At 35.9% G+C, this 17,245-nt stretch overlaps 1 protein-coding gene across 1 annotated transcript in view; it reads left to right on the top strand.

Moving 5' to 3' along the window:
* Positions 1-3,394: 3,394 nt before the first annotated feature.
* The window catches only part of TSGA10 (testis specific 10), a 54,895-nt gene continuing 41,044 nt past the window's right edge, over positions 3,395-17,245 (top strand). The window contains exons 1-5 of the mRNA XM_044667021.1: positions 3,395-3,409; positions 12,375-12,491; positions 13,270-13,422; positions 16,423-16,599; positions 16,686-16,763. Coding sequence (XP_044522956.1) covers positions 12,441-12,491; positions 13,270-13,422; positions 16,423-16,599; positions 16,686-16,763 — 459 coding nt within the window. The 5' untranslated portion in view covers positions 3,395-3,409; positions 12,375-12,440. The remainder of the gene's footprint in view (positions 3,410-12,374; positions 12,492-13,269; positions 13,423-16,422; positions 16,600-16,685; positions 16,764-17,245) is intronic.

Raw genomic sequence — 17,245 nt, 5'->3', positions numbered from 1 at the left:
TTAATCCAAAAGGGAGAATTTATTTCTTCATTAGACCATTTTTAAGATCCATTTATTCACTAATTTAAAAAATATTTATTAGACACTTATTGCTTACAAATAACTATGGATGTTATTTGGGAAAGAATTGTATTTTCAGTTTGTATGAGCCCCCATCTCCAGGGAATAACTATGATTATTAGCAATGGTGTAGAATATAATTTTATTGTAAAATATTATAAGGGAGAAGGAAAGAGTATTATAAGAAGTAAAATATAATAAAAAGGAAAAAAGAAGGGAAATTAATCTGCAGAAAGGTTTGCTTTTGAAGCATGACTGAGCTTGATTATTGCAAGATGGTTTTTGTGTGTGTGTGTGTGTCTAGACTATTCTTAAAAAAACGTCATTTATTTATTTTAATAGCAAATTTCCAAATAAGTTTTCTGAAGTTATATGACCCAAATTATCTCCTTCCTTTCTTCCCTCCCTCCTCCTTGAGCTGGCAAGCAACTCAGCCTAGGTTATGTATGTATTATCATGCAAAACTTATTTTCGTATTATTCATTTTTGTAAGTGAATAATTTTATAAAACCAACCCTCTCCCCCCCAAAAAAACCATAAACCTAAGTAAACAAGTGACAAATCACATGTTTTCACCTGTATTCCTATTCTAACAGTTCTTGCTTTGGAGGTAGAGAGCATGTTTTTCAATAAGTCCTCAGACTTGTCCCTGGATCATTGTATCACTGTTAGTAGCTAAGTCTATTGCATTTGATTGTTCCTTAATATTATTGTTACTGTGTATAATGTTTTCTTGGTTCTGCTTATTTTACTCTGTATCATTCCATAAAGGTCTTTCCAACTTTTTCTGAAATCATCCTGTTCATCATTCCTTTTAGCACAATAGTATTCTGTCACCATCATATACCACAGTTTCAGTTTGTTCAGCCATTCCCTAATTGAAGGACATCCCTGAGTTTCCAATTCTTGGCTACCACAAAAATAACAGCTGTAAATATTTTTGTACAAGTAGATCCTTTCCCTTTTTAAAAAAAATCTCTTACTAATACAGAACTAGTAATGGTATTACTGGATCAAAAGATCAAAATGTATTCTTTTATAGGCCTTTGAGCATAATTCCAACTTGCCCTCCAGAATGGTTGGACCAGTTCACAACTCCACTAGCAATGTATTAGTGTCCCCATTTTGCCACATCCCCTTCAACATTTATCATTTTCCTTTACTATCATATTACCAATCTGATAGGTGCAAGGTGGTACCTCAGCATTAGACTATTTTTAAAGGAAAAAAAATACATTTCCTCTTTTGCTTTCTTCTCTAAACCTTTGAATTCTTCACTTTGAGCAACTTCTGAATTTTTCCTTCCATACTTCATTTTTGGACCTTAAAAACTTTAACTTAGTTATTTGGAATAGGAAGAAGCAAAATTCTATTTTCTTTTTTTTGTCCTTTTTTTGTCCCATGTCCTTCATTATAATTAGGGATCTTTTTGGTAAGTTTAAAGTTTCATGAGTTGAATTTGAGCTATTTTGTTTCTCATTAGTGTTTTTATTGTTATGGGCTTTGCCACTCCCCTTACCTTTCTGGGAAATCACAACTATTAGCAAATAATTTTGTTTTGTTTTTAAATAGTAAGTATTTTAGCTTCTAAAGTTATGCTTTGATACTTCTTCATAGCATGGATGTGACACTGGTTTTATGAAGGCTATGGGGGTAGATCAGAAATTCTCACAATTTATACCAAATTGAAAGGCTTAGTTTGGGCCTAACAAAACAGACTTCATTTGTCATCCAAACACCAGCCTACTTATTCAGAAAGATTTTATTAACAGAAGTTTATAAAGTTGTGATAAACTTATTTGGCAGCTATAGCTCATGAAGACTAAGGCATAGTTGAAATTGTGATATGATCTATGGTAGTACTCATGCCAGTGACATCACATAAATCACCAGTGAAATCTTTAAAAGTAATATCTTCCTTATTCAAGGAACTATGCTAGACACTGATTCTTTGGGCCACTATTGTTTCTGTTGTATATCTTTAGACTAGAGTTAGAGTTTGTCCAAATTCTACTTAAAACACATCTCTAGGACTTAATTGCCATTAACTAAAATATATCCTTTATGACTGTCCTAGTGGAGTTCAATAGTCTGAAGAGCTGATCGACTGAATTGAAAAAAGCATTTATTAAGTGCCTGGTGTGCAAGACACTGTGCTAGATGCTAGGGATACAAAAAAAAATTAAATAATTTCAGCCCTCAAGGTGCTTATGCTATATTTAGGGTAATCCAACACAGATACATGGTAAATGAAAGGTAATTTGGGGAGAGCAGAAAAAACCTCAACTTGGAGAATCTGAGAAGATTTTGAGGAAATAATTCCTAAAAATAAGGATTCTCAGATTGGGATGATGCATTTATGAGGTGGTTTGTGTAAATGAGTGGAAACAGAAAATGGAATGTCAATTTCAGGAAACAGTTTGATAGGAAAGTAGAGTATATATTAAGGGGAATAATTTAAGATAAAATTGGAAATATAGTTTGAAGTCAGATTTTAGGGTTTTTTTTTAACTCTGAGGAAAGCATTTAAAGAAAGCCAGTTTTAAAGTACACAAACTCATTGGATATTTTATTTTTTTGAAAGGAGAAGAATTTTACAAGTTAAAAAATACTGGAATGCTTTCATTCCAAACAGATTTTTTTAAAAATCAAATTCCTATTTTGGGGAAGTTTATATAGGAGATATAAAGAAATATTAGAATGGCTCTCTGTCATGCAAGACCTTACATTTTAGTAGGAGGAATAACCTATACTCATAAATATCAGCAAAATCTATTTTATTAGTCCTCTCTCTTAAGAGATGAAATTAGTATGATTTACTTGTGAAAATGTCATAAATCTTGTGTTATTATATCACATAAACATTTATAATTGAAAGCAGTAAGTAACTAAAAAGATATGGTCTTTTTTTGTCCTAACTCAAATGGCTCTGAATTCCATGGTATTTTAAAAATGGATTCCCAGGGGGCAGCTGGGTAGCTCAGAGAGCCAGGCCTAGAGACGGGAGGTCCTAGGTTCAAATCCGGCCTCAGACACTTCCCAGCTGTGCGACCCTGGGCAAGTCACTTGACCGACCCCCATTGCCTACCTTTACCACTCTTCTGCCTTGGAGCCAATATACAGTATTGACTCCAAGACAGAAGGTAAGGGTTAAAAAAAAATGGATTCTTATTGTTCAATGCTGTTTTTTCAGTTTAAGAAGCATAAAGGTTACTTTTTGCTTTGAAAATCAGATACATAGATTTTAGATATTAATGACATGCTTGCTCATGTTGATTTATTTTCCAGACTGAACTTAGATGTCAGCAAGATAATATAGTACTAGAAGATTCAACAAAGTCCTAGATCTGTAAGTATGTATTTTAATATAGTTTAAAAATACTTGAAAATATTCTGATTATTGTTTTTTAAACCCTTACCTTCCATCTTAGAATCAATACCGTCTAATGGTTCTAAGGCAGAAGAGCAGTAAGGACTAGGCAGTGGTGGTCAAGTGACTTGCCCAGGGTCACACATTATTGAAACCTACTAAAGACTTTCTTTCCCCTGGAAAAGTCAACTGGGCATCTTTGCCTTGGGAATATTGAAGTGGGAGTAGGGTGGGGCAAGCCAAATATTTCACTTTCAGAATCATACGCATTTTAATTTCATCTCACAATCCCCCCTTTTCTTATTTCAGAGATGTGCTATTCTTACTTGCCTCAGTTTCTCTCTCTTTTCACTAACTGTGTGCTTTCCCATCCCATTGCTGAGGAACCATTTCAGCTTCCAGTTCAGAATTTTCCTCATTTATCTTTTCTAAATCTTGGACCTTTTGTTTCCTCAAAATCAGCATTCTCGATACTGTTATCTGTATATTCTCAACAAAGTTTCTAATAGAGACAGAGAAAATCAGTACAATAGCAACAAATAACATTGATTAAACAGTAGGCTTCCTTGTACTTACGTAATAATATTCCCCCATTGTAAACAAACTTCATCTTCTGACAGTCAGGGATGGGCCTTCTCAGGAACTTGCTCCCTCTACTCCAATTTGATTGTGGAGATATTTGAGATGTTCCTGCTAAATCTTTTGTAAGGCAGATTTCAACAATATTTATGAACAACACTTTTGCAGATCAATTAAAACTGGAGGTCCTCTTTTATAACTATTTCTACAGGACCTTGACAGTGACCACAGATGATTAAAAACCTCACTAGCTAGCACTTGATAAATTCTAACTTTCAACTACCAATCTACTTGATTATTTGGGAAATGGAAACTTTCATTTTACAATTTACATTCTGTGCTGATTATAGAAATTTGTCATAAAAGGAAATGGCAGGGAAAAGATTATAACTGTCTTCATGCCTTAAGAGGACACAGAGTGACTTATCACTTTCTGACTTCTTATATAGGCTAGAGCTATCAAAGACTCCTGCTATAACTGTCTCCCTCAGGGATCATCAGAATCTGGTGAACCTTACCAAGTCAGAAGATTCCCATCCTAACTTTAGGCTAAGGTTGTTTCTCCCAACTCATTATAAGGACTTTCACTTCTCTAAGTGTTTTGTCATTCTTTTCATGAATGGTGGATTGATCATCAGACAGGTATACCTGAATTCCAAGCTCATGATAATATCTGTTGAGATCCCAAGAGCCTTTCACCATAAGTGGTAAAATCTCATTAATCATTTCTCAGAGAAACTTACCTTCTCAGTGGTCCAATTCCATTATCCTGAAATTACATAACTCAAACAAGCTTTTTCTCTTACTTACTTTGCCTATTCTAATGGCTTCTGAAAGCCCTATAAGTTTACAGATTGTGTGTTGAAATGAAGGGAGGAAGGTAGGAGGTTAGAATGGATGGGAGAAAGGAGAGAGGAAGGTAGAGGAAGGGAAAGGAAGGTAGCAGTTCCAGCCCAGGCAGGGGAAAGTGATCAGAGCCCCTAATGAAATGATCAGAAAGCAACTTTAGGGTTTGAATAGCTAGGTTTTATTTTAATTAGAAAGAGAAAAGTATAGGGAAAACTAGGAGGTAGGAAGAAAGGGGAAAAGGGGCTGAGAGAGAGATCAGGGTCTCAGGGTGGAGAGAATGAAAAGGTGCCAAACTTTCCCTTTTATACTTTCCCTGACACCTCCCACAAAGGAAGTGGGAAGTGTCAGGGGAAGTTGTAGCAGAGAGAGTCCTGGGACTTGTAGTCTCCCAGGGCTTAGGATAATTCTAAATGACACATTCCCCCCTGTGATCCTTTGGGAGACCAACCTCCCCAATGGATCATAACAAACATAAATTTAAAATTACAATAAATAAAGGGTAAATACATCAATACAAGGGGAGAAAGGTAGCAATTTTTACAATATAAAGAAATCAAATAGTGCTTCTTTTACAAAAATATTCAGGGGGCAGTCCCCTTTTTTCACAACAAAATAGATACATACATAAAACAAATACATTTAAACAAAAAAGATGAATTTAACAAAACAAATGAATTTTAAAACACACAAATGAATTTTAAAACTGGACAAATGAATTAAAAAACCCCCAAAGTTCAAAATTTTTCACATCTGGTTGCTCTCTTAGGCTCCTGGGTCATGCTTTCTCCATGTGGTCTTCAAGAGCATCTCCATGTCGATTCCAGGAGGCAGTAAACTTCTTTTGTAAAACAACCTAAATTCTCCATATGAAATAAAAACACATTCCCCCTTGAGGAGGATAGAAAGAAACAATGAAATCACAGAGGAATATATGACTGAGGCAGGAGGCATATGAATCACTGCCAATCAAATTCATCAGAAAATTTAGCACAAAATCCAAATAAGTAGTGGATGAAAAATTTTAAACATCCAATCCTAAAATTTCATATGGAAAAAATTCTAGATAAGAAATAATATAGAAAATCACACTAGGTCTTTGAATAATGTCCAATTAAAGTAATCCATGTCCAATATCATACACTTACCCACTTAGCAACCACAATAGTAAGAAACTTAGGAAAAAGGACTAGATTTATATTTATTGGTCTGATATTATGTCGTTTCTTCTTTTCTTCTTTTGTCATTTCTTCTCAGGGATATAATATGGAGCCAGAACAGCCAGTTGTTAGGTACTTGACATAAATTTTTATAAGGAGTATGGTTCGAAGAGTCCTATGTCTTAATGTATGTTAAGCATCGCAACCTCGATGCTTAAGCTAGGTTCAAGTCCTTTTTATTGGCATAGAAGTCTTAGCAATACTAGTAGGATTGATTTCTCTTTTTGACCTGTGTGCTCACTTGGCATCATGCAGGTATGTGCTTCTTTGGCACTATATTGATGAAATCTGTACTCCTTTGTTGATCCCATTTTGTTGAATCAGACATTTCGTTGAATCAGACATATGTACTAAGTCCCATAATAGCAAAATACCAGTGGCAGTTTCAATAGTCTAAGGCTTTTGGGCAGGCAGTTACAGTTAGAAGAAATGGATATACTAAACCTACACTAATCTAATGATCAAAAACTCTTTCAATTTAGATAACATGTGCTTCAAATTCAAAAATTAAACATGCAATTATAAAAATGTGCTAAAATTTCAAAAAAATATGTATATCTTCTATAATCAGTGGCAATGAGAAAAAAAATTATGTATGCTTATGTTGCAATTCATGTCACTTAAGGTGGGGTAGAATATAAAGGTTCTTACCCAAGAATTTAGATGCATTTCCTCTTAGCTTAGCCATGATCCACAGTGTGAGTGCAAATAAGGTAAAACAATGGAGTTATAAAAGCAATAATACATTTAAGAAAATACAAAAGTTTCACAAAAAGCATGAAATGCAAATCAGTTCAAATTCAGTACAGGTTTCCTAATACAGGTAATATATGTTCAAATACAGTGAAACAACAACAATAACAAAATGAAAAAAAAAATACAAAGTACAGATGTAGCAAGTCACAAATACAATCAATAATCAATTTCAATACAGGTCAATTATTCAGTATCAACAGAAGGGACTCGTTTTACATGGCTACAATGAATCCATGAGTCCTTCTCCCCAATTTTAGTAGCCATTGGAGTAGTCAATAGGACCTGGAATGGTCCACCATAAGCAGGTTCAGTTGACCAGGTGCATTTAAAGTTCTTTATGTACACGCTATCACCTGGGTTTAGATTGTGAAGTGAGAAATCTATGGGGCCTGCCTGAACAGCAGCTCCAGAATTGTGGAGCTCTCTCAATTTGGTTTGTAATTTTTTGATGTATGTGGCAATGGTTGTATCCCCTCCTAACAATGAAGTATAGGCAGGGGTAAATGGTTGATCCTGAATAGATGGATGTCCGAGTAGCATCTCAAATGGTGAGATGTGCAAATCACCTCTGGGTTGGCTTCTTAGATAAAATAGAGCCAGAAGGAAAATTTCGGGCCATTTTAGATGAGTCTCCATGCACAGTTTGCCAATCATAGTTTTAAGTTCTTTATTCATCCGTTCAACTTGGCTGGAGCTCTAGGGATGATAAGGTATATGAAATTTAGGAGTTATCCCCCAAAATGAATAAATTTGTGATTAGACCGAATTTTGGCACCCAAGGCATTGTAGACTTCGTTAAATGAGTATGGGTAGCACCTGGAATAACTACAATTACCTCCAAAATATGTACATCTTGCCCTACATGTTAGGCCTTCAATCAACATGCTTTTCGTGGCAAAGCCTTTGGTGGACATCCTCTTGCTTACACACCATTTGGGAACTTACAAATTGATTTTATCTCTATGCCGAAAGCTGGGCAGTATAAATTTTGCCTGGTCATAGTTAATCAGCTGACCAGGTGGCCTGAAGCCTTTCCTACTGCTCTGGCCTCAGCGGCTTTTGTTGCCAAAATCCTCATAAAAGAAATTATTCCTCGTTTTGGACTGCCAGCATGGATTGATTCGGATAGAGGAACCCATTTTATGGATTTGGTCTTATCACAAGATAAAATGTTTTTCTCTTTAACTTTCCCATAAAGTAAAAACCAATTCTGTATTTTCTTTATACTTTCTCTGATTCTTTCTAGCCCTTACAGATTCTTCTTACACTACAATATATCTAACTGAGTTCATTGCTTAAACTTGCTAGTCTTAAAATATTCACTCTTTTTTTCCTTCAAAGTCTCTGCTCAAAGCAGAATAGAACTTTCTGTTTTGCCTTCTCCACCTCCTACATATGTGAAACTTTACATATTATGACATTCTTCCCAATGGCCTTTACTTAAAAAACCTCATATTCTGATTAAAATTCCTTAACAACTTGTTTCTTTCATATTCTAATCCAGCATTCCTCTTTACTTTCTTCTACTTGCTTTTCACCATCATTATTCAAATAAATTTCACTCCATTAGGTATTATTTTTACCTGCTAGTTAGTGGCTCAAAAGAGCCCAAATTATTATTCTTACAAATTGCATCATTTACATACTATATCTTAGCACACTGTCTTCATCTAATTGACCTCAGACATTAATTTAGTCCACAGTACAAATCAAGAAATAATTTATAATTAAACATAATCACACGATAGAGGCAGATTGATTGTATTTAAATAATGAAATCATTCTTGACCAAAGTACAACTTTTGGCAGCCATCCATTTAACAAATTCCATTTAAAATTTACCGATTTGAAACATCTTTCCCAATGCTCATAGCATTTTTACTTTCTTAGATTACACAAAATCTTAATGCTTCATCACCTTTTACTTCTATAAAGCTGGTTCTAAATTCTTATATGCTATAAGTTATTGAATTATTACTCTTCATTAAACAGCCAACAGTTGTTATGAGTTTGCTTCTCATCTCTTTCTTGAAGCAAACTCTTCCTGACAAACAGGCTGGCTACTATTACATTGATTAGGAAAGACATTAATCAATCCTCAATTATAGACAATTTTGTAGTACTGAGCCATCTTTACATTCATTTTTCTCAGTTCAGTGTGCACATTTCAGAACCATTTGTGATTTTCTGAAACCACATATACACATATCCAACCTTGAAGTTAACACCATTTAAGAAAATCCAATTGAGAAATCAAAACATTTCTTTCTTTCCTCCTTTCCACCTTCTCTCTCTGTGGCTATCAGAGGAGAAAGGAAGAAAAAATGTCAAACAGATCTTTTTACCTGCCTCTGTCTTCTCTAAAGCAGTGGGCATAATCCCTTTTCACTTATTTAAGTTATCTTAGAGTTTGAAAAACTCAGAATTCACACTGAAGTACCTTTTTTGAATCTCTTAACTCACTCTTCTGTCTTTCCAACCTCCTCAGTGATCTGGAATGATGGGGGAGAGAGAGAGAGAGCGAGTTATCTCATCAATAACAGGGAGGTTTTCTTCCCAAACCCTCTGCCCCCTGTTTGTACACACACTCACACACACACACACACACACACACACACACACACACACCCCAACACAGAGTTACAAAGACAGACACTAAACAGTTAAATAAACTTGACAGCATGCTTTAAGTTTCAGGATCTTTAAATTGATGATCCACCAATCAGCCTGCTGGTGTCAAGTAGTATGGTTCCTGATGGGGAACGCTAACTACTAAGAATCCCCTGAAAGTTAATTTCCTACTCTCTTTTACCAAGTTAGTGGCTACAACTTGCTCTTTCTACTGGATCCTTTTGTTACTGGATCCAAAATCTTGGATAGAAAACTGCTGGTCTCTTTTGTCCTCCGCAAGTTTATGAGAGGACTTCCATTATTCACATTAGCAAACAGGTAGAAAGGTCTGTTAAAAAAAGACAGGTTTAACACAAGTGCTGACTGTAAAGCCCTCTTCAGTTCTGAGAATTTCTCTGCTCCCTCTAAGTCCCACCTTATTGGATCTGGAGGTTCTTTCTCTACAAGTTATAATTGCCCTGATATTTTCTCTTATTCATATTTTACTACTATTGGTTGGGTGATTGGGGACAGGAAATTTTTTTCCTTTTACCCCAGTCACAATAAGTTTCCTGTCACTAAGCCTAGTTCCTGAGGGCAGCACAATAAAGGTTGGCCTAGCAGTGCCCATGTCCATCAGGAAGGCAGCTTCTACTTCCTGATCGTCTGTGTTATCAAGGGCTCTGGGTGGGAGTAATCACAGAGCTCTTGACTCCTTGAGTCTATAGTCTCTCTGAGAGAGAATCTTCTGCTCTTTTTGTCTCTTGGGACAGTCCTTTCCATAGCTATAGCCACATGTGGCTTCTGGAGACCTTCCCAATTGATTGTTCCATCCTTTCTTTCTGGGAATTGTTCCATTCCTAGTCTGTCCTTCTTACTATAGCTCCATTGTCACAAATACCTTTTGGACTTGCTGTAAGAGCTCATCTAATGGCTCATTCATCTAATCTTCCACTTTCTGGAGCTTCCTACTAATATCAGGCCAGGGTTTAGTCACATTTAGGCCAAAGTTCAAAAAATCAGTGGGGGTCTTATATCTCTCTCCTGTCTGGCTTCAGACACCTCATTCTGGTATCTGATTCTAGGGCACAGCTGTTCTTATGCCCTGCATAATAATTCTCCTAAGATCTCTCATATTCTCCTGATGGCCTGGAATACTATGATCACAATTAGGATCTTGAAGAAAGAATTTATGTTCACCCCCCCAGTACACCTTGGACTACAGGGTGCTCATTATACCAGGCCCTTATGGCAGCTTGCCTGATCTGGCCCTGCTCTTCATCTGAGATAAGATGATCCACTTCAGAACCACTCAGGAGGAGCATTAACAAATCCAATCTCCTGTCCAATTGGGACTTCTTTTAATGGGTACTACTTCACTGTGTGCTCTCCCTCCTGGGGCAGATTCTTCTGATTCTTCACTAGTTGTTTAAGTTCTCAAAACAGGGGACCAAGAGGAACAGGTGGAGAGTCTAGATTCTCCTCAGGTGAGGGTGGAGGTACCTGGGGAATAAGAAGAGGAGGTGGTAGAGAAAGATGGAAATCCAGAGCTGGTATGCAGAGCTGGTAAATATGAAGGAGGAAGAGCTTCAGATGGATCCCAGAAATTCTTATCCTCGTCCTCCTTAAAAACTTCCTCCTCCTTACATAATTCTATTATTTTCTTTTCCTCCTTTTTCTCATTTAAAATAAACATTCCCACCACTGGCAGCTAGAGGGCAGCATAAGCACACTTGTCCTTATGTCTAGGCTATTTTAAATTTATAAGGAAATGTAATCATTCTCTGTGGAACCAAACCTGGGCCAACACAAGGCGCCTTTACCAAGGGAAGCCCTCCCCACTGGAAACAACAAAATTTTATCATTTCCTTTTTATCCATATGTTTATGTTGGGATGAACTATCCTAGGCTTGTAATTTAATCCCTAATAGGCTGTCTCTGGGGATTTCGTATGAACTCTTTTTTTTTTTTCTTCTTGCTATTCTTCTTGAACTTCTTTGTCCCATTCTGACATTCAGTGTTTGTTTATCTTAGAATCAAGGTGTCTAAAAACTCTGTAAAAATCTCTCCCGACAAAATACCCAGTTTTCTTATTTTGGATTCATCAGTCCAAATATATTCTGAAAACTGGTCAATCTGACCTGCTTACTACTTGGACTCACCAGTGCAACCTGTGTCTTGACTGAGCTAGCCAGAGTTTGTTCAACCTTGCAGATCTTCAACAGACTTGGGAACCTTCTCCAACTTTTCTCTTCCCTGGATCTCTTAAACACATATAGCACTTACTTTGCCTCATTTCTGGCTGGACCCCGCATGGGAGACTGAAAATGCATACTCTGAGACTCCATACTCGCTCCACTCCTGACATGTCACACCCATGCACATCCAAGGGAACTCTTCAGAGTCAGGATCAAACCTCCCCCATACCTTGAGCCTTTCTCTTTACTTATATACTCCCTTCTCTGCTTCAGTTTTCTATGCTCTGAATCTCACTGTGGTTTCGCTTTCACTCGCTTATCCTTCCTCCTGGGGCGGAAGCTGGCAACAAGACTCACAGACCTTCTCTTGGGAGGCAGTCAAAAATACTGGCTGACTGGTCTTGCCTACCAAAAGAGGTGACCAAGAATCTACTTGCATTCCAGAATCCCTGACCAACCCCCAAAATGAGTGGGATGAGATTATGTGTGACTATGGTCATATAAGAAACAAGACATCAACAAAAATTTATTTTAAAAAAAGGAATGAATTAGAAATTATGTAATTACAGACTTTAATGAAAAAATCAAATTTTCTTTTAGAACCTTGAATGATTATCAAATCTTATTTTATTTAAAAAAGACTAATCTTACTTAGCTTCCACTAAACTACCTAATTTTTTCCTCATTGGCAAGATCATTTTAGACTGAAAAAACATAAAATAAATCTTCTTCTAGACTTGATCCCTTTATCAAGGCTTTAGGAGCAGACAAATCAAGAGTGAAGCTGAAAATTTGGGAAAGATGATTCGAAGTAGATCTAAAAGTCCTCGGCGTCCTTCTCCACCTCCCAGGGCATGTTTGGTATGTTATGCTAAATTTATTCATAATTCTAATAAAATATTTTCTTTGGCTTTCATATTGATTTAGCATTACATGCCTAATGGGTGATTCACAGAGATACTCTTAACTGTGTAGCAAATACAAATAAAATGATGTATCTTGCTTTTTGAAAGTAAACATAACTGGCTTAGGGAAAAAACAGTCAGATGGATTGGAACAATTTGAGAAAATGAATTTTTTTAGAAGGTTTGTTTTTTTAGAGGTAGCTATATTAATCTCACTTGCTTAATAAGTACCAGTGGGCATATTTAGATTGAGGTTGCATACACCATCATTATGAGTGGAAGGAGTACTAGATTTGTAATTAGAAGTGTCCTGGATTCAAATCCCACCTAAAATATGTAACAGCTTGTTTTTTCCTAGGCAAGGCACTCTAATTTGCAGAGCTTGTTTCCTCAACTACGAAATAAGGATGATTCTGATAATAACTGCATTGCCTACTTGAGAGAGTGTTTGGGAGGAAAGTACTTTGTAAACCTTAAAACATGATTAATAAACAAGCTGTTAATCTGTTATGCAGAAAGTGAGTTGTGAGGAAGTAGATATAATTTACTTGTTTAAAAAGATCGATTGTGAAAGCTAAGGAAAAATAGCCAATGAAAGCTGTGCAGTAAAGTGTGGTTTTTCCATTAGAGAGGAGGCTATAGAGTTCAAGGCAGAATAAAGACAGGTATACTTGTTTCAAAAACCCAAGTGACAATACTTATAAAATTTTTTGTAATGATTTTAGGGAGCAAATTGTGAATCAGACCTTATGAAAACAAGAGATCGTGAGGAACTTAAGTGTATGTTGGAAAAATATGAGCGTCACTTGGCTGAAATTCAGGGTAATGTCAAAGTTCTCACATCTGAAAGAGACAAGACCTTTCTTCTTTATGAACAGGTAACTTTATTTATAGGTGGGCAAAAAACCTGAGTAAGTTATCCCACTATAAAAAGTGTATATATTCCTCACAAAATTCTTTTTTTTTCCTTTTTTTATTTAGAATATTTTTCTACAGTTACATGATTCATGATCTCCCACCACCACCCAGGGTTGACAAGCAGTTCCACTGGGTTATACATGTATCATTGTTCAAAACCTATTTCCATGTTATTCATATTTGCTATAGAGTGATTTCTTAACATCAAAACTCTAATTGATGACAATATCCATATCAAACTACATGATAGATCATATGTTTGTCTTCTGCATTTCTGCTCCCACAGTTCTTTCTCTGGATGTGGATAGCATTCTTTCTTCTAAGTTCCTCTGGATTGCCCTGGGTCATTGCATTGTCACTAGTAGAGAAGTCCATTACGTTTGATTGTGCCACAGTGTATCAGTCTCTGTGTACAATATTCTCCTGGTTCTGCTCCTTTTGCTCTGCATCAGTTCCTGGAGGTCTTTCCAGTTCACATGGAATTTCTCCAGTTCATTATTCCTTTTAGCTCAATAGTATTCCACCACCAACAGATACCACAATTTGTTCAGCCATTCCCCAACTGAAGGACAGTCTCTCATCTTCCAATTTTTTGCCATCACAAAGACCGCAGCTATAAATATTTTTGTACAAGTCTTTCCTTATCATCTCTTTGGGGTACAAACCCAGCAGTGCTATGGCTGGATCAAAGGGTGGGCATTCCTTTAAGGCCCTTCGTGCATAGTTCCAAATTGCCCTCCAGAATGGTTGGACCAAATCACAATTTCACCAATAGTGTATTAGTGTCCCAACTTTGCCACATCCTGTGTATGTTGATAATTTTGATTTCCTTCTGTAAAAACTGCCTATTCATGTCCCTTGACTATTTGTTGATTGGGGAATGGCTTGATTACAAAATTCTAAATATGTACTTTCTAGTGCCATTAAGAGGCACAAATGCTTTATATGACTTTCTTAACAAAATTTTGTTTTTTATTTTTTGTTATTGTGGGTAGGGATGTTTTTTATATACACGAGTATATCATTTTGGCAAAGGATAGTAGATGATTTTAAATGATGGGCATAAGTCAGCAAAGGGTAGAAATCCAAGATTTTGTGGAATAGAAAAGTTCTGAAACATCTTTAAGGATAATTAATTACTTTGTAAACTCCCATATCATTGCTAAGTAGGCTTATTCCCTTAAGACATAGCTCACCCCTCTATGCATCTTTCCTGACTCTCCTAAATGTTCTAGTGCCCTCCCTTTTAGAAGTATTTAACCACTTTGTGTATGTATGTATGTATGTATGTGTACAAGCATATATACAAACATACACAAAGTGGTTAAATACTTTTAAAATATTTTAAATTTATATGTTAATATATTAATATCTTAAATATTATCAAATTATAAATTTGATATAAATTTATATTTTATAATATAATTACATATAATATCTAATATATTATATAATAAATTAATATGTTAAATAAATAAAAACAAATATTTTATGTTTTATATGTATATTGTGTATATATGTGTATATATACAAATATAACTTTTGTCCTGTATGATTTTTTTATATGTACTTCTTTCCTCATTAGCCTGTAAGCTGAGTTAAAGCAGGGGTCTTTACATTTCTTGTACTTGAATCCACAGCAAATAGCACATTACTGGCACATATCAGATGCCTAATAATACTTGATTAGTTGAACAAGGTCTCATAAGAATGCATTTGCCTGAATTCTAAAAAATCTGACTAAAAGGACTTTAAGTAAAAGGAAAAGAGTAGAAAGAAAGTTCTACATATATACACCAAAATACTTACTGATACCTTGGAGAATAGCTATAAGCGGAGAAAAAAAAGAAGATTTGAGACACACAAAACTTCACAGGAAACAAAGTCCAAGAAAGGAGCCAATAATAAAAAAACAAACATTGCTTTATAGATCTGTGTGCATATATGGTCAACAAGTAAGATGAATACTTTAGATCCCAATATAAGGAGGAAAATCTCACCTAACAGATGCTATTAGGCTTGGTGGGTTGACAAAATTAGATAACATGGGTTGTGGGATAGCATTATATATTAAGTTAATTTGTGTGAAGAAATCTAAGAATCAGAAAGGGAGAAAACATGGTATAGAGCATTTAGATGAAAATCAAATGAGAAATGATAATCATTCAAGCCTTTGAGAAACTGCCTGGACAGAAAGAGAAAGTAGATGAGGAATTTAGGAAAAGATCAAAAGTTTGGCATGAAATACTCGGGATGGAAACATACATATTTATTTGGACTTTGTGTTGCTCTTAATCTTGATTATATTACTAAAATTTATACAAAATATACAATTTAATTGTCCCACACTTCAGCCAAAAGCTTTCATTTTCATGGTTAGCCTATAACCATGATGGTGAATCTATGGCACATGTGCCTAAAAGGGCATGCAGAGCCCTCTCTTGTGGGCATGCCTGACGCCCCTCCTCCAGAGTTCATTACTAGAAAGCCAGCTTCAGCAGAGCTGTTCCCTTACCCCTCTCCCTAGGCCTGAGAATATCCCTCATTTCCCCACCCTTCTGTCCAGCAGCCAATGGGAACCTTTCTCCCTCCCCTGTTTGGGGTAAGGACCACAGAGTCTGTGGTGAAGGTGATTCTCGTGATGGGGTTGGAGAGGAGCTAAGTTTAAGGGGAGCATAGCTCACACCATGGCAGAGAGCTGGAGAGGAGCAGAGCTAGAGGGGAGCACTCGGGCCATCTCCTTCCCTACTCCATGGGTGCCTCTCATCACCCACCCCTCTGCCCAGCAGCCAGTGGGAGTGCTTCCTCCCTCCCCTATCTTGGCTCCCTTGACTTGGTCTCTAGGGGGATGGGGGTGGGGCCCAGCACTCTATCTCCAAGATATAGACTGGCCTATAGATAAGCAAATTTAATGTAAACTCATTAAAACAGATATATACTTATTTGTTTACATATAATAGGCACAGGAAGAAATAGCCAGACTAAGACGAGAAATGATGAAAAATTGCAAGTCTCCTAATAAAGCAACATCAACAGCCCATGCAATCTTACGACGGGTAGAAACAGAAAGAGATGTGGCCTTCACTGACTTACGAAGAATGACCACAGAACGAGATAGTCTGAGGGAGAGGTTAAAGGTTAGAAGGACATTTTACTTATACTAATACCAGTGGAGCACAAATGCAACAAAATTGAAGGTACTATGTTTTTGTTTTTGAAATAGATTTCCCAAGAGACTGCATTTAATGAGAAGGCTCACCTGGAACAGAGAGTAGAAGAGTTGGAGTCTACAGTTCACAGTGTAAAAGAAATTAGATTTTGTCTGTAAAATTTATCTTTAAATGAAGTAATGGATTATTTAATTTTTATATATTAAAATTAAAAAAATTTTTTAATTCAAGGATATATGACTGTATAAGATAAAAAGTATTTTTTTATCCTTTGTGCTTTTACCTTGTTAAAGGGAAAAGTGTAGGTCTAGAAAAATGTTTATAAAAAAGAAAATTGAACAAATTCTCTTTTCCTTATCCATAATCCTCAGTAATAATGTATTTCTACTGATTTTAGTAACTTATATTTTTCAATCTTTGTTCTGAATGATTGTTACTTCTTTCCACTTTTATATTGAAGTAGGGAAAAATGCTTTGTTTTCTCTTAGAATAGATCAGGCAAGTAATTTGGAAGATTTGGGAAAACATTAAATTTAACTTATAGATGAAGATCCATATTAGGTTTCTCTATGTGAATATTAGGCACTTAGCTGAGAATTCATGAAAGAAATTA

The sequence above is a fragment of the Gracilinanus agilis genome, chromosome 3 (genome assembly GCF_016433145.1).
Source record: "Gracilinanus agilis isolate LMUSP501 chromosome 3, AgileGrace, whole genome shotgun sequence".
NCBI classification, from domain to species: domain Eukaryota; kingdom Metazoa; phylum Chordata; class Mammalia; order Didelphimorphia; family Didelphidae; genus Gracilinanus; species Gracilinanus agilis.
Note: the sequence above shows the minus strand (reverse complement) of the source record. Positions and strands in the feature narration are given on the sequence as shown.